The sequence below is a fragment of the Orycteropus afer genome, unplaced genomic scaffold (genome assembly GCF_000298275.1).
Source record: "Orycteropus afer afer isolate SDZICR_OR568_19922 unplaced genomic scaffold, OryAfe1.0 scaffold00168, whole genome shotgun sequence".
NCBI classification, from domain to species: domain Eukaryota; kingdom Metazoa; phylum Chordata; class Mammalia; order Tubulidentata; family Orycteropodidae; genus Orycteropus; species Orycteropus afer.
Window position 1 is genome coordinate 2,510,389 of NW_006921755.1, and position 27,877 is coordinate 2,538,265.

General features: G+C 36.3%; 1 protein-coding gene across 1 annotated transcript in view; it reads right to left on the minus strand.

Moving 5' to 3' along the window:
* Positions 1-11,551: 11,551 nt before the first annotated feature.
* SKIL (SKI like proto-oncogene) overlaps positions 11,552-27,877 on the minus strand; it is a 27,387-nt gene continuing 11,061 nt past the window's right edge. Inside the window, exons 2-6 of the mRNA XM_007946625.1 lie at positions 19,109-19,206; positions 16,244-16,476; positions 13,323-13,564; positions 12,774-12,998; positions 11,552-11,710 (exon numbers count right to left, since the gene is read on the minus strand). Coding sequence (XP_007944816.1) covers positions 11,552-11,710; positions 12,774-12,998; positions 13,323-13,564; positions 16,244-16,476; positions 19,109-19,206 — 957 coding nt within the window. The remainder of the gene's footprint in view (positions 11,711-12,773; positions 12,999-13,322; positions 13,565-16,243; positions 16,477-19,108; positions 19,207-27,877) is intronic.

Consider the following 27,877-nt stretch of genomic DNA (forward strand, 5'->3'; position numbering starts at 1 on the left):
ATCAGTAATAACAAACATTAATCTACAGGTGGATAGATTGGTAGACAGGTAAAATGATCATGTATGGGTAGGTGAAAGGCAATATGTAAGTTTGGCAGATGATATTTCTACATATGCATTCGCATGTGCTATAAGAATGTTCAGAGAGAGAGAGAGAGGACAAAATTATGATAACTTCTCAGCCACAGACAAACACCTTGAGGGAGTGAGTTGTTTGGCCTGCAGGCTCAGGACCATGGTTGTGGAAGACATCAAGCTCAACTGGCATAACATACTACATGAAAACATCATTCTACATCCTTCTTTGGTGAGTAGTGTCTAGAGTCTTAAAAGCTGGCAAGTGGCCAACTGAAATGCAACAATTTGTCTCTCCTCCAGAGCAAAAAGAGTGAAGAAAATCAAAGACACATGGAAACAATCAGTCCAAGAGTCTAGTGGACCATGGGACCAGCCTAAATGACCCTGAGACCAGAACTACATGGTGTCCAGCTACCACTGCCAACCACTCAGAAAGGGATCAAAATTGGATACAATGGGAGAAAATTGTGGATCAAAATTCAAAGTCATTTAAAAAAAAAAAAAGACCAGGCCTTGAAACCCGTGAGACTACGGCCCCTAGTGATCCTTCAGGTCTGGAATTGAACTCACTCCCGTGGCTCTCAGCCAAACAACACAGGTGTATAAGATGAACATTTATACCAGGGAGGTACACTCTTTAGAACAATCAACCATGGGAGATCAGAAAGGCTGTATTTGCACAGGGAGATAGCTCAGACTGTAGGAATACATAGGAATAAAGGACAAAGGGAAAAGGTAACCATGGGGAGGAAGTGAGAAGAGAGCTGTTATATTATGGGGATTGCAGTCAATGTCATGAAACAAAATGTGCCTGAACTACTGAATGGAAGACAAACTTGCTCTGTAAACGTTCACCCCAACCACAATAACGAAAAAAAAAAAAGAAGAAGAAGAAAAAAAAAATTGCAGCAATGTGTAAAAAAAAAAAAAAAGACCAGGCTTACTGGTCTGATAGAGACTGGTGAAACTCCTAAAGACATTGGCCCGTAATCCCTTCAGGCCTGGAATTGAACTCACTCCTGTGGCTTAAATTCCAGCCAAACAATAGACAGGCCTATGAGGTGAACATAGGTAGGAGGTAGGTGCACTCCTTATTAGAACAATGAGCCATGGGAGATCAGAAGGGCAGCATTTGCACAGGGAGATAATTCAGAGGGCAGGAATGCATAGAAAAGGACACAGGAAGAAAGTAACCACAAGGAGAGGAAATGGGAAGAGAGCTGTTACACTGTGGGGTTACAAGCAATGTTATAAAACAAAATGAAAATGAACTTTTGAAAACAGAAAACAAATTTGCTCTGTAAACTTTCACCCAAATCACAATTTAAAAAAAGGCATTCTAAGCAAACGAGGAGAAAATATTTACAAAATACATAGCCAAAAACCTTATGGCAATACCATATATTCTTCAAATGAAGAAAAAAGGGGGAGAGGTAAAACTAATAAATACAAGGCCAAGCAGGATAAATCTTGCTATGAAACATATGAAAAGATGCTCAGTTCATTAAAAGACAAAGAAATTAAAATCTATATCACAATTTATTATATTAGTAATAAATTAGTAAAATGAGATTGAAAATGCCCATTGTTTAGGAGACGTCTGAACTTTGTTGTCCAGATTTCCACTTGCAGCAAAAATAGAGAAACAGAGACTGTATTTACCTTCCTTCCTAAACCACTAGAAAATCAAACAATGGAGTTCAGACATTGGACAACAAGCTAAGCAGATCAACGACCCCTGAGAGAAGATAAACAACCAAAGTGAACCCTATGATTACCCCAGCTTAGTGTCTAAACACAGTTTCTAGGTCACAGTGCAGAGAAGAGCTGACAAGACAGAGGTGGGAATTTGGTCAGGTGAAGGCAGTAGAATTGGTGGGTGGGGGTGGAATACCAGAAAGGAGGGAGCTGCACAGATAAAGAACTCCTGCAATATGGAGAGGGATCCCCTCAAACCTCTGGCTTAGTACTCATCTGAGCATACACATAAGAAAACCACCTGAGGCCAAAGAAAACACTGATGGAAAGGAGTAAGTGAGGTAATCCCCAGACTTTCCACAGGGCTAGAACTAGATCATGTAGGAATAGATAATGTTTCCATCTTCCAGAATAAAAATACCCGCTACTACATAGGATAGCAGGTAGAGAGCTCAGAAGGGTATTGTCTTAGTAGTGAGGTATAAGAAGCTCTAAACCACAGGCTGCTTTGTGCTCACTCTGCTAGTTGCTGTTCTTAGTTATCATCTAGTTGATTTTCACTCATGGTGATCCATGTGTCCAGAATGGAACTGCTCCAGAGGGTTTTCAAGTCTGTGACCTTTTGGAAGCAGACTGTCAGGCTTGTGTTCCAAGGCATCTCTGGTTGGACTTGAACTGCTAACCTTCTGGCCAGTAGTGAGCACTTGATTGCTTGTGCCACCCAGGCACTCCAGTATCCACCCTAACATAATTTAAATGCAAGCATCACAAGGATCAAATTGATTCCAAGAAAGTAAACTATATCCCACAACAAAGTCCAACAGTATTTTAAGAAATACAACAAAATCCAGCACCTAACAACATGACATTCAAATAAAACTTTTATTGGAATCCAATAAAAACTTACCAGGCATACAAAGAAACAGAAAAATAAGGCTCGTAAGAGTGGGGTAAATCATCAATAGAAAGAGACACAGAAATTATATACGTTATAGAATTAGGAGACAAAAGCATGAAATTACTTCATATAGAAAAGAAGGTAGAGAAAACACAAACACAAATGAAGAAGGAAACTGGACCCAAACCGAATATCCTGAAATGAAAATTACATTATCAGAAATGAAAAATGGGCTGAATGTGATCAATTTTAAAAAACCAAACTCACCGCCATCGAGTCGATTCCAACTCATAGAGACCCCCTTTGGGTTTCCGAGGTGGCAAATCTTTACGGAAGTAGATTGCCCAGAGTGGCTGGTGGGTTTGAACCACCAACCTCCAGGTTCACAAATGCCTTAGGCACTACACCACTAGAGCTCCAATGGGATCAACAGCAGATTAGATACTGCAAGGGAAAAGATGAGTGAATTAGAAAATATAGCAATAGAAACTACTCCCTTAAGAATTGCAGAGTAAAAAATACATGAAGACAATCATGTAATTGGAGTGTCAAAAAGAGAGAGAAGGGAAGTGTCCAAAAAAAAAAAAAAAAAGCATTTCAATGAAAAGAATAACAAAAATTGTAATAAATTTGATAATAATCATAAACCAATAGTTATAAAATATGGATATCATTTCTGATGTCAGATGGATCTAGGCTGAAAGTGGAAGATCCCAGAAAGATGTTTACCTGTTTTACTGACTATGCGAGGGCATTCAACTGTATGGATTACAACAAATTATAGATTATATTGAAAAGAATGGGAATTCTAGAACACTTATGGTGCCCATGAGGAACCTGTACATAGCCCAAGAGGCAGTGGTTCAAAAAGAACAGAGGGATACTATGTGGTGTAAACTCAGGAAAAGTGTGCATGAGAGTTGTATTATTTCACCACAATCTGTACGCTGAACAAATAATGTGAGAAAAGAGCAAGGCATCAGGATTGGAGGAAGACTCATTAACAACATGCGATATGCACATGACACAACCGTGCCTGCTAAAAGTGAAGAGGACTTGAAGCATTTACTGATGAACATCAAAGACTACAGCCTTTAGTATGGATTACACCTCAACATAAAGAAGACAAAAATCCTCATAAGTACATCAATAAGTGTCATGATAAAGGGAAAAAAGATTGAAGTTGTAGCCAAATCTCAAAACTCAGCCTGCACCAGAAAGTTCACATTGGATCAAAGTTCACATAAGAATGATGGCCTTATCAATGCAGTGAATGAGAAATTATATAGCTATGACTGTAACTTTATTGTACACTACTGTTCAGGATGAGACAAAGTCTTACGAGTGTAGTTAAAGCTGGGAAAGCCTTCATCCAAATGACTTCTCTCATCCAGTACCAGACAAGTTCACACTAGAGAAAGGCTTTGGGAGTGCAGGAAATGTGCCAGCAACCTAAAAGGACTCACACCAGAGAGAAACTCTTGACGGTAGTTTTTGTGAGGGTGCCGTCAGTCAGCAGTTAAACTTCATGTAGCTGAGCATTCACACCATGGAAGATTCTCAACAATCTGCCAGGTAGAGGGGATGACTTCAAGAACTACATGTACTTTCTAGCCTACCCATTGCCTTGCTAGTTATGTCATTTCTGTGAAAGAAGCCAATTCACTTCTACCAGGTGACATATCCCCACATTGTGCATCAGCCACCTCAACATGATCATAGAAGGCTGAACTCTGTGCTCTTTCCAAACCCTAGAGGGAATCATGAATAGCCTGAGCCCATTCGGGTGCCTTATTTCCTTTTCTGACTTGTGACATTGTTGCTCTCATATGATGCTCATGACAGATTTGTATGGCCTCCAAGTCACCCAATCCACAAACTGCCTGTCAAATGTTACTCAGGTTTGTGCAGTAATGAAGGCCTTATTGTTGAGCCTCCTTTCATCTTAGTGTTTTTTCTGTTTACCTGTCTTCTGTATTGGGTAGGTTCAGAAAAGAATTGGGATATGCCAGGATAAAGAGGTTAATAGTTTTCACTGGGGTCCCTAACTTTGTGTGCTTCAGAGGGGAGAGCATGGCAGATCAATCTTATCTTCATCTGATTTTCACTGTTACCCAAACCCTTTGGGAAATGAAGTGATCTGTGGGTCTACTTTTTGTTTGTTCTCTTTGTGTGGGTCTACTTTTGTGGTGTGAGTGGCAGAAGCATTTGAAAGCCCAGGCCCTGGACCCTGAGGAAGGAGCAGCTATGACAACCTTCAGTGCATTTAGAAGCATTAATTGGGTCCCTTGTTCCCAGGGAATGACCCATGTGCCCCAGGACTGCTAAAGAGAGGCTGTTCCCTGGGTCCTCCTAAGCCATGTGCTCTGAAGTTCAGAATTCTTACAGGTGTCTTTGTGACCTACAGAATCCAGATGAGAACTATAATTCACAGAAACACTGAATGTGATTAATAAAGTGAGGGTGACTGCAGCGAACTAGAAGGGATGTGCTCTTTCTAAAGGTGTAGACACAAATGTTCCTGTGACAGTGGAGGATGAGGCTGTACAGACATTCCCATGACCTACAAACCTGTTAATGTCTTATGTCCAAGATCACAAATAATCTAAAGATTTGTAGATTCCTGTAGCCTTTCTGAGCTGTTTACCTCAAGGCCATTGTTCCACTTTTATTATGAAATTTTGTAAAAGTGGCAGCTTTTAAGATGATCAATACATACTAGCTATGTCATAAGTACTTTCCATAGAAATCTTAATGACTATGATTTAGATACTCTCATTTTACAGTAAAGAGAATTGAGACTCCAGGCTGTTACATAGCCAGTCCAATCAAATAGTAGGGATGGGTTTCAAGTGCAAACATTAGAATTGGTACTCTTATCACTGTGCTTGACTAGTCAAGAGAGATTTTGAATGAGAGAGGAAGAGATAGTGACACAGATTTACATACAGAAAGAAACTCTAATTCCCCTCAAGCTATTGTGGTAATCTCTAAGAAACAGGAAGTATGGCAAGGGTGGGGTGGCAGGGAGAATGGTGAGACTTTTGTTATACTTGGTATAAATTTAACTTTGAAATTTTACTAGCAAACTTTACTTGAACACACATGCAAAGTATTTTCAGTGAGCCAAGACTTCTGGAATGGCAGTCAGGACTTCCAAACTCCTGCTCTTCCACAAAAGCAAGGAGACACTGGTAAGCATTGTCAAAAGAAACTTTTTCTCTGGAAATGGTCAAAGGCGTACAAGCCAAGACACATTTATTCAAGAAAAACTGAGGAATCTTGGTATCAACAGTCAGGTTTGTGGTATTTTAACTTGCCCTATTCCCATTCTCCTTGCCCTTTTTCTGCAGTAGCATTACAAACTAGCTGCCTTACCACTGCAGTAGCTGTCAGAACTAGCAACCACCACTGGAGGGAACAGGCCAGGTTTGGAGCTCCCAAAAAAGGGCACATCCCAGAGAATTATCACTATTTACTGGTCTGGCAGCTCCTTTGAAAAGCATCATTCACAGGATTTGTTATCTCACCCAACTCAGAGCTCAATCAATGGGAAAAGCAGCCCTACTTCCAAGGTATTATCAAAATAATCAGTGGCAATTGTTTGACACTGCAGCTGTTCAAGGCAGCAGTACCAGTTGAAGCAAAGCAACAGGCCAAAAAAAAAAGATCTAGGGAATGAGATGTCCACAGGGAACTTTGAAAAGCTCTGACATTTTCAAAGTAATTAAGTTGAAAGGTATGGTAGCCAGACTTTCAAAGTGACCCCAATGATCTCCACCTTTTGGTATTTATACCGTGTGATTCCCTCCCACTGAGTACGTTGTTATTGTTATATGCTGTCAAGTCGGACCCAACTCATAGCAAACCCTCCTTGGGTTTCTGAGGCAGTATCACTACGGAAGTAGACTGCCTCAGTTTCCTTCTGAGGAGTGGCTGGTGGGTAGAGGCTAGACTAACTGACTTGCTTCTAACAAATGGAAAACAACAAAAGTGTGCAACTTAGTCTGGATCATAAAGGAACTGTGGTACTGCTCCTCTTTCTACTGGATCACTTGTTCTGGAGAAAACCATCCACACCATGTCATAAACAGCTCTGAAGAGAGGTCCATGTAATAAGGAAATGAAGTCCCTGTCTACAGCCACCTGGATGAACTTGAAAGCTGATCCCCCAGCCCAGTCAAGCTCTCAGATGACTTCAGGCCTGGATAACATCTTAACTGCACCCTCTTAAGAGCTCCTGAGTCAAGATATCCAGCAGAGCTGCTCCTGGATTTCAGACCCACAGACACTGTGGGACACAGTATTTGTTGTTTTAAGCTACTACATTTTGGGGTAATCTGTTATGCAGATAACTAATCAGGGGTGGTGGAAGGAAAAATGTTAGCAAAATAACAGGTATCATAAAGAGCATCATCACTAAATGTTCATATTTTCATCATCTAAAATATTGCATGAAAGTTCATGTTTTAGAATAAGGTTTTTTTTTTTTTTTTAAATTAATCACATAGTGTATAATAAAAAACAGAATTTAAAGGTACAAAAGCTTTAAATGTCACTCTTAATGGACAAGAAAATTCAAGTCACACAGGACACCCAGATAATTTGAATTCATTTCATCGGCATTACAAGTTTTTATTTGGAATTTAATCCACAATCGATACAATTTATTTACAAGGCATGAGTATGGAAAACAGCACGAAATACAATTGAGGTATAAGCTAAGAGCACAGTATGTTATGTTTCAATAAATATAATTCAAAATTTGTAAACTAAGTGACCAGATAGATGAGTCTTGCTCACCTAAACTAAGTGACCAGATAGATGAGTCTGGTTTATAAAACCATATAAAATATTTATTTCACGTGAGGTAGAGGACAGTTTTGTGTGTCATATAATGCAACCAACCACAGCAATTTTAACCATAAAACTGTACATCACTGGCAAACTTTTAAATTGAATTATGGCCAACGTAGTCAACAATTAGTTTCAACAGTTGCAGAACAGGTATTTCATTTACTGCCTTTTAACAGATTAGAAAATCAGAAAAAACATACAAGACTACTGTGTTGGTTTAAAATTATCAGGATAAACAAATACTTCTAAAAGAATGGTTACAAGCAAGTATTTTATTTCTCACAAACTATAAATCCCCAAAAGGTATTCTAGACAAAGCAATTCTTTTAGTAGGATCTTTCTAATAGAACCACTTTAAGCTGCTGTGCTTTCTTTGTTTTCAAGTGAGGTATCTATATCGAAGAAAAAAATCTTAAAATTTCTTTTACATTAAACTAACTTAATACCCTATTTTGTTTTCTGAGCTTTTCGTAATTTTAGTTTTTACATTTAATCACTTTCTAATTCAAAACACTACGTAAGCACTACCTAAGCCATTTAATTCTATTACTAAAGAAACAGGCTCCAAATTGTATTATGTAGTTTAGAGGCAATTCAATTAAAAGATTTTACAAGAAAAGAAAGACTCCTTTTATACAAGATGCCATATAAAACACCCATACAATTTTCTTCCAATAGTGGAAATGCGTAAGTATCCTAATACTAGAAAAAAAAGTAACCTGTTTAAATTATTCAATTCTACAATGTACAATACAGCAGTTATGTCTCCCTTATTGCTGACAGCTTCAATAAAAATTAACAAGTAGTTTCAAGCACAGAAACAGATGTACAGTATGAGCACAACTTTTCATTTTCTCATTTTTTAATGTCCTGTCATATGGATTAAACGAATAAAGAGCAAATATAAGTGAGGAATTCTTCCCTAAGTAATCAAAACATTAACCTCGTCTTTGAGAAGAAAATTTTAGAAGCTGAATGAAAACCTTCAGCACCAGCTTTGCAATTAATTCTAGGGAAATGCCTTGAGCACTTTTCACATTACTTGAGTATGCTCATCATTTTACTTTCCTTCAAACTGAAGCCACAGATGTGCAAATAAACTGGATGTTCTGTCATGACTTCTAAAATATACAGATAACCTACAAATATTAATTGACTCTATTTTACCTACTTTAGTAACTGCTTTATAGTTCAGTATGTACAAATGATTTCACATCTAAACTATTAATATATTAAATATATTATAAAGTTAGTTCAAAAAGTATAAAACAACCTAACTCTCATGTACACAGAAATTCAAGCCAAAGAATATGCTTTGCAAAAACTCAACTACAAGCCAAACTTAAGTTGTTGGGCAAATCCTTTTATAGTGTTGTAAGCTACATTTGGGAAATTAGGGTGATTTAGAGCTTCATCAATGACAGCAAGAGGTTTGACATTTCTACCTTTATAAATCTGTTTTTCTCATAAATTTAAGAAACTATCACCACAAAAATGAAACATGACTTATTATCCAGTAAAGTAATATTTTTATTTTTCTTCCTTCTAAAGATGGTCTAGCACAAATTCTTATAGGCCATTTCTTTAACGCAGCTTTTTAAAGTAAACATTTTTATATTTTTCCTTAAAAGACTAACATTACAAAATTTGAGGAAAATACTTGCCTACCTGGTGAATTTGGCACACAAAAACTATGTCCAAACAAACAAGCTAGCAAACAACACACAAATGAGCATGCAAGGAGTAAATTTATGTGAATATTTTAGGGAGGCCACTTTTAAGGTTTACAAAATTTCTATATTGTTTTCAAGCTATGTAGTGCAGTTTAACATAAAATTATTTTTAATTAGAACAGATAGAATATTTATAATTGACTAAAAAACTATTTTCAAAGAAGTTAAGACAGAAACCTATGGCACATCAATGTATCTTCTATAAAATAAAGATGGTACAATATCATGTGGCATTATGTAAAGGACTAGAAAAAATATCTTCTCAATTCTAAATTTATGATTTTATAATAACTTAATGGTGTTTAAGCACCATTTAGAATTTTAAAACAACATATTTCAAAGATTAAACAGTTTATTTTAAAAGTTTTGTATTTAGAGTTGAGTAAGTTTACCATTTACTAATTAAACATAAGCAAAAGGGTTGAGTGGATTAGAAAAAAGAAATGAAAATATAGGGACCTGAGTCTGTCTTCCAAAAATATTAGCCATGACATGCAACTAATTCACCACTAAAATAAACTATTACCATCATAAATGTCTTTATGATTTTGCCTTCTCCAGACCTAACTAAAAGGTAGTGAGAGGGCATGTCATGTTTTAACATTTGTTCCTGTATGTCATTTCAACACCTGTTTCCTCTTAAGGAAATTCTAAGAATCAATAAATTAGCCACAGGGTTAGCATAGTAAAAATTAAATGGGGAACAGAAAACATACACTTAGATTATACTCTATTTAGTGAAGAAACTACACTTTGCAAAGTACAAAAATTATTTCTGGATATGTGAGTACCATTAAAAAAAATGTGAAAAGTGGTTAAATAATGATCTAATGATTTTGAAGTTCTATACCAGTAGAGCATCTACCCTCTATCCTGGGAATAGTACACAAAAATCTGAACCATAGCTAACTTAAAAAAAAAATTTAGTTCTTAATTGCATACAGTACCTTACGAGAGAATATGAGAAACATGTAAGTCAAGGGATAATGTCAATTAGTTTCAGGAAACTTCCTTCAAAAGTCCTATTAAGAATTTTACCTAGTATCTTTTAAACCAAGAATCAACTAATACGAAATGTGCCATGAAAGAATCACAGATTTTCTGTGTCCAAAAAAAAAAAAAAAAGTGCAGATGTTGCCCCTCCCCAAACTATGGAATTCCTTTGTCTTCTAAAAATTATCTAAAAACATTTTAGTAGCAGAGTAGCAGATAACTAAACCTTCCTATATTAACCTATCATACACTATTAGTTGACTGTAAATTCCTGATTTTAATATTAAGTAGTAATTGAAAATAGTACATTCGTGCAAATTTGGTAAGACTTAACATTTAAACATACAAAAGTCCAAAATAACCGTCAAAGTGCTTAATATTTTACACTTTAAAGGAAAACAAATCTGTTATATAAATTTCAGTAAGACCCAAAGCTACATATAAAAACTGTACAGGAGGAATATGAGTTCTAGAAACAAACAATGAACATCAATGATTTCAGTTTTTCTCAAGAACGTTAGTATTTTCACACCACTATTAACAACATAACTAAAGTTTAGAAAGTATTATTTTTTATTCCCTCTTCTGAAGTTGATGTTTATATATTTTTTTTTCCCTAAATACAGCCACATTTGAACTGAAAAACATGTCAACCACTGTTTTTAGCAGCAGTGCAAAACAAAGCATGTTATCCTTCCCCATTGTGCCCACAGGGTGTGCTGTAATCTCAGAGATTAAATTCCTTTGCACAAAATGTCTTAGCAGGAGACATTAAAAAGAAGAGAACTGGTGGAAATTCACCCCACAGTTTGTACAAAATGAAAGCAACACTGTGTATAATAATGAATATACTGTATCAACTTCGGTAATGACGTTCATTTAAAAAAAAAAAAAAAGGACATTCAACTCCTTCTTCCGTAGTTCTATATGTTTCAAATATGAAGTCAGCACTGTATTTAAAACTGAGTCTGAAATATGGATAACAAAATTGACCACAGCTATTTCCCAACACACAATGGCAGCTTTTAAAGTTTGCATTAGAAATATAGGCAGCTTATCTACTAGTTGAAGCCATATAGGACTAAGTCAGTTGGAAAAAAAGTACAAAGAAATGTATATTTTCATTTGGAAAATGTAAAAATTTATATACTAATATATAATTTTTCACTTTCTCTGATCTACAAATGGATAGAATGCCTTGTCATCTTCATACATGTAAGTTGTTCACAATTCTATTACCAAAACAAACAAAAAACCCTGTCAGGGGTACAGAGGTGAATCTCTTTTAAGTTTTCTATTCTTTAGCAGTCTTTGATGATTTCAAAATTTGCAGCTTTAGCTCTTTTATCATCATCTCTAACTTCTGCCTTGCCTCCCGTTCCTGTCTGAGTTCATCTTGGAGTTCTTGCCTATCAGCCTCGGCATGGTCCAATCTTTGTCTCAGTTCTGCCAGCTGTGTGATTTAAAAGGCTATGTCAGTTTTCATTCAGTCTTGTTTCTCCATTTAATCCTCATAATGACAAAGATCTATTTTCAAATTATTTTTCACAAAATAAGCTATTTCATGCATAATACAATCTCTTGAGTATCTCGTACTTTTGATTTTGACATGACATTAAAATGAGGGAAAAGAAAAGAGTCAAGAGAACTGACCATCTACAGCACTTTCACTATTTCCCACATGTCACTCTAATCACATATGCCTGCTCACGTAAGTTACTTGCTCATCTCCTCTAAGTCTGTGCTACAATTAGCAGAAGAAAGGAGTTATGCATTCATTTTTGCCCCAGGGCTTGTGGACACAGTGGGCAAGGGTGTATGTTGTTAATTTATTGATTTAAAAGCCCATACACTAGATTAAAGTAATATACAGACACCTACTCCTCACTTACTATCTCATTACCTGACATTTTGCATTTATGACAACAGCAAAAAATCTACTACAGGACTATTTTAATGACGTACATTTGGTAGTAATGAACTCTGAGATGCTAGAACACTGAAGTGCTAGACAAGAGTAATGCTGACTGTGATGGTTAAGGTTATGTGTCAACTTGCCTGGGTCATGATTCTCAGTGGTTTGGAAGTCTCTTAATGATATAATTTGGCAGTTATGTAAGGATGTAGTTATCTTCTCTTTTGTGATCTGATGTGGTCTTCCTCTATTTTTGTATAATATCAATTTTTATATAACAATCTGGTCTTTAGAACCTAACCATGTCAGTAAGTAAATAGTGGATGTATACCATCTGTTATTCAAAGAGCTAGAGATCAGCAATCTAGCCATGAAATTACAGAAACCCAATCAAATTTAAAATAATAAATATTTTAAGTTTAAAATAATAAAGATAAAAAAATAATCTTGGACAATATAATAAAGGTTGTGTTTAACAGAATCATCTATTTTTTAATCTAGCCTAATGAAGTTGTCCATGAGTAATTCCTTTAATAGAGAAAATGATAGCTTCCATTTCCATCCTGCAAGGGCAACATTAGATAAACCGAGTTATTCTTACCTGTGCTGCATATTCAGCCTCTTTATCTTTTTCTAAATTTGAGTCACAGGCACATTTTTGCTTCATTACCTGCTCTAATTTTTTCTCTAAGTCTTTCTGTTCAACATAAAATTCTTCCATTCTTTGAGCATGTTCATTCTGCAAAGATTCAAGCTCTTTCTGTAAATTCTGTTGTTCTTCAGTGAGTTCCTTCATAGCTTTTGAACTACTCAACATTTCCACTTCCTGTAACGTAAAGCACAATACAATTTTCACTTTATTTGCATCATGTCAAAAATTTCAGTTCAGGAAGAAAGAAAACCTAGAAATACCTAAAATTCAGGCATCGTATCAGTATTTGATGTGAAACTCATTTATAATACAATATTGGATTTTATTATCTTGAAAAACTATTCACTCTGATAAAGTAAAAGTATATTGAGATTGTTGACCAGTGCAAAATTCTGAACAATTTTAAGTACATCTGCAGCATCTCATCTTCATTTTTCTTACTAAAAATATGTAACAGTGTCTTTTCATAATGAACTATCATTTAGATAACAATTTTACCATCTGAAGTTGTTGTTTCTTCTGCAAAATAGAGTTCAGTTTCTCCTGTTGCTTTATATAAGTTCTCATTACTTCTTCCATGATTTTCCCCTTATCATCTTCACAAATGACATCTTTGACAAGAAGTGGAGATGAAACTGCAGCATCGTGATCAATATCCGCCTTGCCTGTGTCTCTGACTAAGTTGCTAGTAGCAGACTCGGATTTCTTTTTACTTGTAGAATTATTTGAGATTGACGGATCTTTGAAAGGCAAAATTCAAGTAACAAAGTATGAATATCACTAAAATAACTCATAAATGAAATTTTTAAAAATTCTATTTACAACAGCATCAAAACAAACAAAAGACTTAGGGATAAATTTGATAAAAGAAGTGCAAAATTTATACACTGAAAACTATAAAATATCACTGAAGAAATTAAAAATGAATTAGATAAATGGAAAGATGCCATGTTCGTGGATTAGAAGACTTAATATTGTTAAGATAACAATACTACCTAATTGATCTACTTATTTAGCACAATCTCTTTTAAAGCCCAGCTGGCTTTCTGGCAGAAATTGTCAAGTTGTTTCTAAAATTTATATGGAAATGCAAGGGATCCAAAATAGCCAACTACAATCTTGAAAAAGAACTAAGTTGGAAGACTCATACTTCCCAATTTCAAAACTTACTACACGAAGCTACAAAAATCAAGACTGTACAGTACTGGCATAAGGATTCATATAGAAATAATGGAATGGAATTGAGAGTCCATAAATAAACTCATGTTTTTAAGGACAACTGATTTTCAACAAGAGAGCCAAGACAATTCCACAGGGAAAAAATAATTTTTTCAACAAATGGTACTGTGACAACTGTATCCACCACATGCTAAAGAATGAGGCTGGACCCTTACTTCACACCATCTATAAAAATTAAAATGGATCAAAGATCTAAATGGAAGTGATAAATTCATAAATGTCAATCTTCACAACTTAGATTAGGCAATTGTTTTTTAGATGACACCGAAAGCAAGCAACAAAAGAAAACGTAGATAAATTGGACCTCATCAAAATGGAAAACTCTGTGCTGCCAAGGACTCATTTCAATAAAGTGAAAAGACAGCCCACAAAGTGGCAAGTTGTATATCTGATAAAGGTGTAGTATCCAGAATATATAAAGAACCCTTACAAGTCAACAATAAAGAAACAAATGAACCAATTTTAAAATGGGCAAAGGATATGAACAGGTATTTCTCCAAAGAAGATACACAGATGGCCAATAAGCACATGAAAAGATTATAAACATCATTAGCCATTGGGAATTATAGCTCAAAACCACAATGAGAGAGCATTTAAGGTTGGGCAATCTACTTCCGTAGTGATACTGCCTTGGCAACTCAAGGAGGGGTCGCTATGAGTTGGGGCTGACTCGATGGCACATTAACAACAACAATCAGATAGCTATGGGAGCTCTGGTGGCATAGTGCCTAACGTATCTGACTGCTAACCAGAAGGCTGGTGGTTCAAACCCACAAGCCACTCCTCAGAAGGAAGACTGGGCAATCTACTACTGTAATGATAACTCCTCGGAAACCCAAGGAAGGGTCGCTAAGAGTCGGACCCAACTCAGCAGCAGTGAGTTTAGAATGGCTATAACCAGTAAGGCAGACAACGATAAGTGTTGACGAGAATGTGGAGAGATTAGAACTCTCAAACACTGCTGGTGGGAATGTAAAATGGTGCAATCACTTTCAAAACAGTTTGGCAATTCTTCAGAAAGTTACTATATGACCCAGTAACTCTAAGTATATACCCAAGAGAACTGAAAACGTGTTGACATTAAAACTTGTACATGAATGTTCATAGTAGCATAGCAGCATTAGTCATAATAGCCAAAATACAGTAACAACTCAAATGTTCATCAACTAATGAATAAACAAAATGGAATACATACATCCATATCATGAAATACTATTGAGTTATAAACAGGAAAGAAGACTAACACAGAACATAGACTAATGGCTATTAAGTTAGGGAAGGTGAATGTCCTCTAATGGGTTAGAGTTTCCTTTTGGGGTAATAAAAATGTTCTGGAATTAGTTGTGAATATGCTAAAAAATCGCAGAATTGTTCACTTTAAAAGGGTGAATTTTATGGTATGTGAATTAAATCTCTTAATTAGAATAAATTAAGAAATAAAATACAGAGTACAACGACAGTGGTACATTATAAATTATCATATTTATATCAAAATATACTGAGTCTTTAAAATTTCAAAACTGAAGTACAAAAATCCCTAAGAATCTCAATTCTTTATGGAAACAAATTATCAGACACCTCTTCAACTGCTCTGAAGCAGGTGAAATAACTGTCACACTGCCTAAGCTGTAAGCCAAATTCTGCTGCTATATGCAGGTAAAACAGGTGGTAAAGTCTTGCTTGGTCCACAGTATTTTAAAAGGAATTGTAAGTAGGCAACTCTTTTATAGATTCTAGCCAGCATTTTGCATTTATCTGCTAGGCCCCTATATCTAAGAATAATTGTTTTATTTCATAACTAAGCCTCCTTGAGTCCTATACCTAACTACTCTTACTTATGAATACTTCTTAGCATGACTAATTAAATAGTTTCTCACTTTATAGTAAATTAGGAAAAAAATAAGGACCTACTAAAGAATCTGATCACAAATTCAGGAAGAGAAAATAAATCAGACAAAATGTGTTTGCAGTGTGAAAACAATGTATTATCTATCTCATTAGCCTCTACAGCTATCACCATTCTAAGAGGACAGAAGCTGAGGTTCAAAGTTATGAACTAGAGTGAAAAGGTAAGTTTCTTTTTTTAAAGTTAAAGCTTCTATTATTCTGTTAATGCAGAATATGTTTATTAGATATTTTAGTCTTTTATTTTTAAAAGAAGATAATTTGTAAATACTCACCAAAACGGCTACATAATTCTCTACTTGTTTTTAAGTCCAGTTTCTCCTGTTCTTCCAGCGAGACATCTGGATAAGACATCAGTTTTTGATGTTTGCTACTACTGTGAGGCTTTTCTGACTGTCTTGGTATGGACTTACATGCCTCTGCCTTTGTGACCTCTTTACACTGGGATGCAGCAGAAGTAAGAGACACATTTGGGGCAACCACTTTATCACACATGTATAAGTAGTAGCTGAAAACAAAGAAAAACAAAGTAAGATGCACAATGCATAGTTGATTTAAGTAAAAATAAAAATATGGACTGTGTATTTCTATAGTTAAAACTTAAAAAAGAAAAAAAAATTTTAACCAGAAAGAGACAAAATAACTCAGAAAATAAGAGTCACAGAAAAAACAACTTGAAAAAAATCATTTAGGAATTATGGTAGTTAAGGTTATGTGTCAACTTAGCTGGGCCTGGTTTTGAGTGGCTGGGCAGGTGGATATAGTTATTCCTCATGGTGAAATCTGTAATCAACTCCTTAGTGGAATCCACTGGAGCAGCTGAGTAGCTGCTTTAGGGATGTGGTCTGCTTCCAGTATATAAGAAGCAACTCTGAGGACAGTCTCCAGCTTTTGGCACGCTTGAACCCTGCATGTAACCAAGTCTCTCAGCAGCCTGCTGATCTTGAGACTTTTTCTGGACTTGAATGAGTGGCTTGCCATGTTTGGTAACACTGGGACTGTGCCTTTCTACTTGTCGACCTTGGGTTTATGAGCTTCAGCAGCCAGCAGCTGCCTGAATGAAGAAAAGCCTCCAGCTTCAGTGGGCCAGAAGCAGGAGGCAGAGCTGAAGCCCAAGGCTGAGGGGCTTTCATCCAGCCCCTAGAGCCTGGAACTTTGAACTCGAACTTAAAGCCTCCAAACTGTAAGAGAATAAACTCGTGTTTGTTAAAGCCATCCCATTTGTGCTTTTTTTCTGTTAGAGTGGCACTAGGTAACCAAAATAGGCATCAACAAGAGCAAAATTACGAGAGATTTTGTGACTTTGCAAGTAATTTCTGTACGCTAAAAAGATGTTTACTAGGAAAGAAAATAAAAAATCAGTCTTTTCTCCTGTCCTGAAAATCACATGGGAACTAAAACCATGAAGCACTCTACAGAACTGCTCCTCAGCCGAGTCTGTTAAGTTTATGCCAGAAAGATAACAGACTGTATGCTGCTTTGGGAGACACTACTTTCTTGCCCCAACACTCCTCCAAAGCAAGGAATTCTTGTTCTTTGCTACAGTGACGCTGTTTCAGTCCCACACTGCATCCTAGGGCTTGAGATCACCTCAAGCCCAACGAGGAGCTCAAAGGGACCTTCCCATATAGCTCAAAAAGAGGATAGATGCTATGAATACTGGCCAGCTTCTGGGCAGTTCTTCTACCAAACCCCACAGAGCAATCTTTCTAAAATACTTTTGCTGTTTTATCAAATAAGTTGTTGTTGTTATGTGCCGTTGAGTCGGCCCCGACTCATAGCGACCCCTCCTTGGGTTTCCGAGGCAGTATCACTACAGAAGTAGGACTGCCCAACCTTCCTTCCAAGGAGTGGCTGGTGGGTTTGAACTGCCAGCCTTGTGGTTAGCAGTCAAGTGCCTTAGGCACTATACTACCAGAGGGATAACTAATTACACTCAAAGCTTACATGAAATTGCTCAGCAGATAATAAGGCTAAACAAATTTCAGGTAGCAATTAAAAGTACCGTATTTTTAACTGTAATCTGTACAGCCTTTAGTCAGAAGATGTAACCATTTAACTGATACAACACCTCATCCCCTAAACTCCAGATAATCTCTTACATCTCATTTTCCTTGTACAGGATACCTATATTGTTCCTTTTTATCAATTACATGAATCCTAGAGTTGAAAACTCACTGTTCTTCTAAGAAAACTGACAAGTTTAATATTGCTCAAAACACTTAATCAAACACAGTACAGTAATGACTAGGCAAATGTAAGTACGACAGACTTCATTACCACACTAGGAGAAAATATATATTTAGAGCCCAAACAAAAAACACTGCCATCCAAGTTGATTCTGCCCCAGTGACTCTATAGGACAGAGTACAACTGCCTCACAGGGTTTCCAAGGCTGTAAATGATCATGGAAGCAGACTGGCACATCTTTTTCCCAGGAGCAGCTGATGGATTTGAACCACCAACCTATTGGTTAGCAGCCCAACGCTTTAAGCACAGTGCTACCAGAGTTCCTTATATTTATAGCAACAGATAAAAATGTAGGACTCTAAATATAAAGTTTAAAATCGAGGATGTATTCTTATTAAAAGCATGAAAACTTGATTTTGAGGAACATGGTTATCTTGAAAGCCTCTAAGTATCAAAGTTCTTTCTTTTTTTTGTGATTTGGGTGGATGTTAAAATAATTTCTTCTTAAAATATCAAAGTTAAACACCAAACTCTTGAAGAGTTGGTTTATTTCTTGAAGGAAAACTAAGGAGAACTTTCATTTTTTACTTCTGGATTATCTGAACTTTTCCAAGCATATGACTTTTGTCATTAAACCATAAAATACCAAGAATCCAGCAGAAAGGAAATTACTTATTTCAAGGGGGGGAAAAAAAAAACAAACAGAAACACCAAATAAAAGATATCTCAAATATTCAATACAATTTACATTTTATTTTTCTTCTTTAAATTTTTCCTAATCATAATGAGTAAACAATATTCCTACAATTTCCCTACAGAGATAAACAGAAACAAACAAAAATTCTATTAAGATACAATGCACTTATTTAAAAAACAATTTTAATGAATTCCAGGACCCAGAATAGTAAATGTTGAATGAATGAATGAATGATGAATGTATACCCACTCACCTGGGGTGTAAAAACGAATGGGCCTGAGAAACATGGTCACCTTCCTGCTTTATAACAGGATACCATGACTGCAATTCCATTCCAGATGATGCATCTGTCTGTAGAAAAAATTGGAGGGGAAAAATTACCTAGAGGAATAGTTGCATCCTTTGAAAGTCATGTTCTAATAAGGAAATCTTTCTTTAGAATACTACATCTAGTTACTTTAAAAGAAACTCAGAGACTGCTACATGAACTATGACACCACAGTAAGTTTCAGTATGCCTGTTACAGAGTAACAGAAATAATTTAATCAAATCTCACATTTATAGAATCTATTCAAAAAATCCATTTCAAAGAATATTATTCTCCAAATGTAAGCATTGAGAAGTTCTAGTTGTTATTCTTGCTGCAACAATTAGCTAATATACACGCTACCTCTACAGTATTTGTTAGCATATTAACTAGACAACCTTCTACAACAGTAAATACTTCGCAAACTACACTTAAAACCACTTTGTTTGCTAACATGTAGCAGTAAACTATTTCCCCATTAAAAAAAAAAGCAAAAGCCCTGAAGGATGAATTGTACCTGTAAATAAAGGGGAAAAAGGAGGAAGGTAACTGTCAACTTAATGAGCATCTCCACCTGCTAAGAATTTTATATACCCTGCTTACTGCTAACAAACACCCCATTAAGTTAGTATTATGTGTAGTAGTTATATGAAAACTTGGCTGGGCCTGTTTTTGAGTGGCTGGGCAGCTGGATGTAGTTATTCCCCATGATGAGACTAACAATCAACTCCATGGTGGAATGTACTGGAGCAACTAAGTAGCTGCCTTAGGGATGTGGTCTGATTCCAGTAGATACGCAGCAGCTTTGAGAAAGGTCTGTGAGCTTTTTGGCACACTTGGACCCTACATGCAGCCGTCTCTTCATTACCAGCCTGCCATGCTGCTTGATAATCTTGGGACTATGCAATTTTACTCATTGACCTTGGGCTTATAGCCTCCTAAGCTGTAAGAGAGTAAATCCCTGTTTGTTAAAGTCATGTTTGTGGTATTTCTGGTACAACAGTACTAAAAGACCAAAGCAGTATCATTGTCTCCATTTTACAGATTAGAATACTAAGGCTCTGAAATGAAGAAAAAATAATAATCTGAGGTTACTAACTTTTTCTCTTATTTTGATTTGCTTCTTACTATGTCCCTCTTCTCTCAACCTTTACCCCTCACATACCTTCATATTACAGTAATTATCCTGCTCTTGTGGGAAAAGAGCATCTAAAAAAGGGAAGCAAGATTCACTAGTGGAAAAGGAAAAGAGAAGAGCTGGAAGGAGGCATGGTTAGGATGAGCAAGACAGGAGGTCAACAGACAAACCCAGTGGAATGAAGGAGAATAGGACTAGGAATGAGTTAAAGGAAGTATTAAGACAAAAGGAGAGCTGGAATTCTTCTGAACACTGCTTCTGAGAGGCTCACCAACCAGGCAGGGTGTGCTGGGAATGACAACCTCACCCAATAATGCAACACACCTGGGAGACAGCCACTAACTACAGAGAAATTAGGAAAACTGTTTTGGTTGATTTTTCCCCAATACTCTAGTTCAGAACAAAGGAACTAAATAAAGAAAACAGATCTCCACATCATAAGCAATTATGACCAAAGCAAAATCAAGCCTTAAGTGTACTAACTTGTACTGGTGGAAGATGTACATTTTTGTTAAGAATCATCAGGCAAAGAATTTGAAAGACCAACAAGACTATGAAATTACAAGGAAAATAATTTTTTGGTATTCAGTGAGGGCCCTAGGCTAATACACAAACCTCACAATCCTGATAAAGTATTCTAAAATAGTTCTGAATCTGGAGCAAGTTCACTACCTATTTATAAAATAAACCACTTGTTTACATAGATTCCCTACAGCTTAGTTCTAACAGTAAATTATAAAAGGAACCAGCTGCTGGCACCAGAAATACTGGTAAATGTGAGGTGACAATCTAAGAAGAGATGAGAATTACAGACGCAAAAAAAAAAAAAAAAAAAAAACCCACCGATTCAAAAGGCAAGACAATCTGAGGGTTTTAGTACAAATAATTTAAGTACTCCAACTGCTTCCAGCTTTCAACACAACAGAACATAGTAACTGATGTTTAAGATCAACATAAGTTACATTCTGTATGCCATTTAGAAAGATTGGTAACTATTTAGGATATTTTAGAATTTCATGAAAAAGGTTAAAGTTGTTTTGTTTTTTTTTTTAAAAAAAAGTGCTTAAAAGAGTTACCTTCATTATTTAGAAAACTCACTTAGCATTCTGTACTAGAACACTACAGTAAAGGAGGTATGACTGAGCATGGATAAACAAAATCTAAGAAATCAATGAAATCTGAGAGGCTTCATGTAAATGAGAATGTCTTTTCTAGAAATCTTTCTATTTGTTAAAACTCATTATAAATGTTTTATTTCTATTCCTGATCCAAACCCCAAACCAAAAAAAAAAAAGCAAACTCACTGTCATAGAGTCAATTCCAACTCATAGCAACCCCCACTGGGATTCTAAGGCTTTAAATCTTTATGGAAGCAGACTGCCTCATCTTTCTTTCAGTGGAGTGAGTGGCTGGTGGGTTCAAACCACCCACCTTTTGGTTAGCAGATAAATGCTTTAACCACGACACCACCAGAGCTCCCTGATCCAAACCCAGTGTCTGTTTCTGTCTCCAAATTTCAGGTGTCACCATAAAGTAACAGCCAGCACATTCATTTACTTTTAAACACCTGTTCTTTAGTTTCTGTCCTTTATTTATTCTGTATTCTCGCACTAGCTCACTATGCAAGTCACAGACTCACAAGTTCTAAGAAAACCTTCCTTAAAGATAACCTAGTGCAGTCTCCTAGCCAATGTTTAAATTCTTTAATTCAAAATCTCTGACAAGTGGCTATCCAACCTCTGCTTGAACAGTAATGTGAAGTCAAGGGCCACCTTACTTACTTTTGTATTCTCAGTGCCTAACATCATACCTGGCATGAAGTAGAGACTCAATGAATGTTTGTTGAGTGAATTTTGAATGAAAACATAGCTCATTAATCTCCAGGGTGGCCTTTCTCAAGGTTACTCTGCTACCAAGAAACTCATGGGAGTCTCTTTCACATTCAATATCCTTCCACTCCATGAATCACCAAAGAAGCTTGATAATTTCTGGGCTGTATTTTTAGAGATCAGAGCTAAAAATTAAATAATATGAACAATGGGAAATATACAACAGTAATGATGATAAAAATGTAGGGAGTTAATTTTACCCAATATGCTATGGGCAAGGCATGAACACATTTATAACAAATTATCCTAGCTGAGTGTTAAGAACAATTAAGAAAAGCACATATTATACAACAAAACATTCACAACCATGCCAGATTTTCTCATCTATTCTGCATTTGTGTCAACATACAAATTAGGCTTTCAAAAAAGAGCAATAGAATTAAATGGCACAGCATTAATGCTACTGATTAGGAATAAAAATTAGGTAACAAGATATGACCATCTATAGCCTTTTTTCTTACCGTTTAGCATGGGACTAATTTATATGCTTTGTGTATTTAAACATTAAAATAAAATACATTCTATTACTTGGTAAAGGAGAGAAGTCAATCATTTAGTACTTTAGGTTAAGGCCTTAACATTTTTTAAAATGCTTTTACTTCCCACCTTCCCCACCACTATCTATCCCAAAATGAACAGATGGCATCCTCAGCTGAACACAAAAGCAAAATTTCAGATGTATTATTCCATTTCAAGGCTCCTTCTGTAAGTCATAAAACTCCAAATTGTATCTATGAAAGCAAAATCTAAACAATCTCCAAGTATGTAATAAAGAAGTTTATTTAAAATGAGTAAATGAAGAAATGTTATGAAACATTTTTTCTAAACGTTTCTTATTTCTTTTGTGTACATGATCCTTAATACTCAGATTTCCTAATAAAGAATTGCTATATTTTGGTAGTACAATACTTATTAGTCTCACAATGACAAATAATTGAGAGAGCTCAGCTGCATTTACATAAAAACTAATAAACAGCTTTGTTAACGTTTTCTAGATATAAAAGCAATTCTACTCACTCAGCACTATTCATATAAAAATAGTCTAATGTGTACTAAAAGAAATTAAAACCTTTCAAAATTCCTAAACTTCTCCTCCTTAATAAAATTTTGCTCCTTAATAAACTTTTTGTAGATAGCACTCTAATTTTTAATTATAGCATCAAATTAACATTAGGGTCTTTAATAAAATCCTAAGGACAAATACCAATGAATTATAGGAATCAAGACAATGCCTCAAAATACTGGTGGGATTTCCAAAATCACAACTAAATCAGAAGGAGCTCTGGTAGCATAGTGGCTAAAGCACTTGACTGCTAACCAGAAGGCTGGCGGTTCAAACCCACCAGCCACTCCTCGGAAGGAAGGTTGGGCAATCCTACTTCCGTAGTGATACTGCCTCGGAAACCCAAGGAGGGGTCACTATGAGTCGGGGCCGACTCGACGGCACATAACAACAATAACAACAAATCAGAATTACACCTTTTGCAAAATAGGAAAAATCTTTTTTAAAATAGGATTTTAAAAAAGGGCTATAGAAGATAAGAATTAAGTTTTTAATTTTGGTATTTAAATCATAGGACAGTAAGCATATGAAGAACATCAACACTAGCAGATTATTAAACGTAACAGTCTAGGGCATATACACAAAGCCAACAGCCAACATTATTGTTAACAGAGAAAGACTCAAAGTATTCCCCTTGTGAAGGGGAACCAGACAAGGATGCCCTCTATCATCACTTCTATTTAACATTGTATTGGCAATCCTAGCCAGGGAAATAAGGCAAAAAAGAGAAATAAAAGGCATCCAAATTGGCAAAGAAGAAGTAAAGCTATCTCTATTTGCAAATGACATGATCCTATACATAGAAAACCCAAGAGACTCAGCAAAAAACTTACTGGAACTAACAGAAAGGTTCAGTAAAGCTGCAGAATACAAAGTCAACATACAAAATCAGTTGGATTCGTCTACATCAACAAAGAGGCCTCTGAAAAGGAAATAAGGAAAACAATACCATTTACAATAGCTGCCAAAAACATAAAACATTTAGGAATAAATTTTACCAGGGTCACAAAAGACCTATACAAAGTACAACACTACTACAAGAAACAACAAGGGATCTACTTAAATGGAAGAACATGTATTGTTTGTGGATAGGAAGACTGAATATTGTGAAAATGTCAATACTACCCAAAGCAATCTACACATTCAATGCAATCACGATCCAGATTCCATCAACATTTTTTAAGGACATGGAAAAAACAATCACTAATTTTATATGGAAAGCAAAAAAGAGACCTCGGATAAGCAAAGCACTGCTGAAGATGAAAAATAAAGTTGGAGGTCTCACACTGCCAGATCTCAAAACCTACTGTACAGCCACAGTAGTAAAAACAGCGTGGTAATGGTACAATAATAGACAAAGACCAATGGACCAGAATCAAAAACCCAGAAAGAGATCCATTTATCTACGGACAGGGAGCACTGGTGGTGTAGTGCCAAAGGGATGTAACTGCTAACCAGAAGGCTGGAGGTGCAAACCCCCCAGCCACTCCTCGAAAGGAAGACTGGGCACTCTACTTCCATGGAGATATTACCTCGGAAACCCAAGAAGGGGTGGCTACGAGTCAAATTAACTCAATGACAGGGAGTTTGGTTTGGTTTGGTTTTTATCTATGGACAGCTGATCTGTGACAAAGGACCAAATCCCACTAAATGGGGGGGGAGTGGGCCTCTTTCACGAATAATGCGCGCAAAATTGGATATCCACTTGCAGGAAAATGAAACAAGATCCATACCTCACCCCATACACAAAAACGAATTCAAGATGGATCAAAGACTTAAATGTAAAACCCAAAACTATAAAGCTCATCAAAGATAAAATAGGGGCAAATCTAGGGGCCCTAATCTCTGGCATAAGTAGACTATCAAGCATAACCCAAAATATACAGGCAGTGGAAGAAAAGCTAGATGACTGGGACCTTTTAAAAATTAAATTCTTATGCATATCAAAAGACTTCTCCAAAAGGGTAAAAAGATAACCTACAGATTAGGAAAAAATATTTGGCTATGATATATTTACAAGGGAGACTTACCTCCAAAATTTATAGAAAACGTCAACACCTCAACACCAAAGAGACAAACAACCCAACTCAAAAATGGGTAAGACAATTCACTACAGAAGATATACTGGCAGCCAACAAACATATGAGAAAATGCTCATGATCATTAGCCATTAGAGAGTTGCAATTCAAAACAATAATGAAATACCTTCTCATCCCGGCACTAATAGCAAAGTTCAACAAGAAAAAAACAAAAACAAATAAGAAATTTCAAATAAGAAAATAACAAAAGCTGGTGAGGTTGTGGAGAAATTGGAATTCTCATGCACTGCTGGTGGGACTGCAAAATGGTATACCCATTATGGAAAACAGCATGGCATTTCCTTAAAAAATTGAAAATAGAAATACCATTTGATCCAGCAATTCCATTACTAGGACTATATCCTAAAGAGGTAAGAGACAGGACACAAACAAACACATACACACCCATGTTCATCACACCACAATCCACTATAGCAAAGAGATGGCAACAATCTAAATGCCTATCAATAGACAAATGGATAACCAAACTATGGTACATTCACGTAATGGAATACCATGCAACATCAAAGAATAATGAATAATACATGAATTATCTTACAACATGGATGAATTTGGAGGACATTGCACTGAGTTAAGTCAAGTCAATCACAGAAAGACAAATATTGTATGAACCCATTATTGTAAAAAGTCAAGGAAAGGTTTACTCAGGGAAGGAAATTCACTTTGTTGGTTACTGGGGACAGGAAGGGAGGGGAGGGAAAATTTTAAAAATTACAATAAAATTTAATAGTCTATTTCTTAATAGGACCTCTGGTAGCGTAGTGCCTAAGGCACTTGGCTAACCAGAAGACCCACCAGTCACTCCTCGGAAGGAAGGTTGGGCAATCTATTGCTGCAGTGATACCGCCTTAGAAACCCAAGGAGAGGTCGCTACGAGTCGGGTCCGACTTGACGGCACATGTAACAACAACAATTTCTTAATACTCTCACTGCTGTCGAGTCTGGTGGCATAGTACCTAAAGCATCTGACCACTAACCAGAAGGCTGGCAGTTCAAACCCACCAGCCACTCCACGGAAGGAAGGTTGGGCAATCTACTTCCACAGTGATACCGCCTGAGAAACCCAAGAAGGGGTTACTATGAGTCGAATCCAATACTGCCTGGGAAACCCAAGGAGGGGTCGCTATGAGTTGGATCTGACTCAGTGGTAGTGAGTTGGGTTGGTTATTTTTTTCCCTCAATAGCCTGTTTATACAAGAAATAAAATATAATACATATTAAACGTACATTACTCTGTACCAACCCAATAGAAATTGCTAGCAATCCTAAATACGTGACTGGATAGTCAGGCAATAATTCCTTAGGTATAAAGTGAATATACCCAAGTCATCAGCGTCTTTTTACTGTGTAAAGTACTAGGATATTAAAGTGGTCAGTAAGTGATTTCACAAGGACACAAAAGATACCCTACCACACAACTGCCAACAACTCTTACTGAAAAGAAACCAAATCCCTCAATATAATATTAGATTTCTCCAATATTCCAACAAGGGCTTTGAACTCATTCTTTCCAATTCAGTTATGGCCAATGAAGCAAAACCAGAAGGGACCACAAGTTGCATAATGTGGATGCACCAGACCAGAACAATAACCAGAATAAGAAAAATCACAGGTTGACAGCCTCCTAGAAACTTAATTCTCCCTCCTAAAAAACAAGGGCAGCATGTACAACCGAATCTCTTGACAAGCAGGGTCAGAAGCAACAGTGGCTGGCTCAAAGATGGCAGCCAACCACATTGCTTTGAATATGTGTCACTCTCCACAGTTTGGGAAACAATCCAATCTCATGCATCAGGCTCTTAAAAGGGCTCACTCATTATATCTGAGTCTCCCATTCTAGGAGTTTGACCTGCAATTTTTCCTGTTCGGGTTATCATTCCAGTATACTCACATTTTACAAATCCAAGTCGGTTCCAATTTCACTGTGCCAGCAATGACTGAACCGGTTCAAACTGGTTTGAAGCTCTATTTCCAACTTGTTATGAATGAGTTTCAACAAGCGAAACAGGAATAGTGTTACAAGATAGCAAATAGCTATATAAGAGCTTTTAAGGCTCACTCTTCTCCCTCATTTCATTGTAAGCCTTAGCATTAATCAATCTAATGCAAAACTAGCAAAGATATGATCTAAGCACCTCCACTAAATCATCAGAAAGACCTTGAGGAGTTACAGCAATGACTGCCTGCTCCCAGACTAGAGATCATACCACCTACTTCACAATTTTTTTTTCAATTCTAAATGCATAACAATGCTCACAGGAAAAGTAAAGGCTTACTTTCTTATAATAAATGTTTAACCTTAAATCCCTCAAGGAAACAAAGCCATGTGAAATCAGTAGTATGTTATCATTCCTTGTACAACTTAAAGGAAAAGGAACAAATCAGGAAAAAAAAAATCTTATGAAATTACTAGGACTTTTCAAAATAACTTTTCTATATTCGAATTCTGTGGTGTCCAATCCACTCACTACTGCAATTACTTAGAAATCTCAACACCATATACATATTTTCACTGAAATAATAATT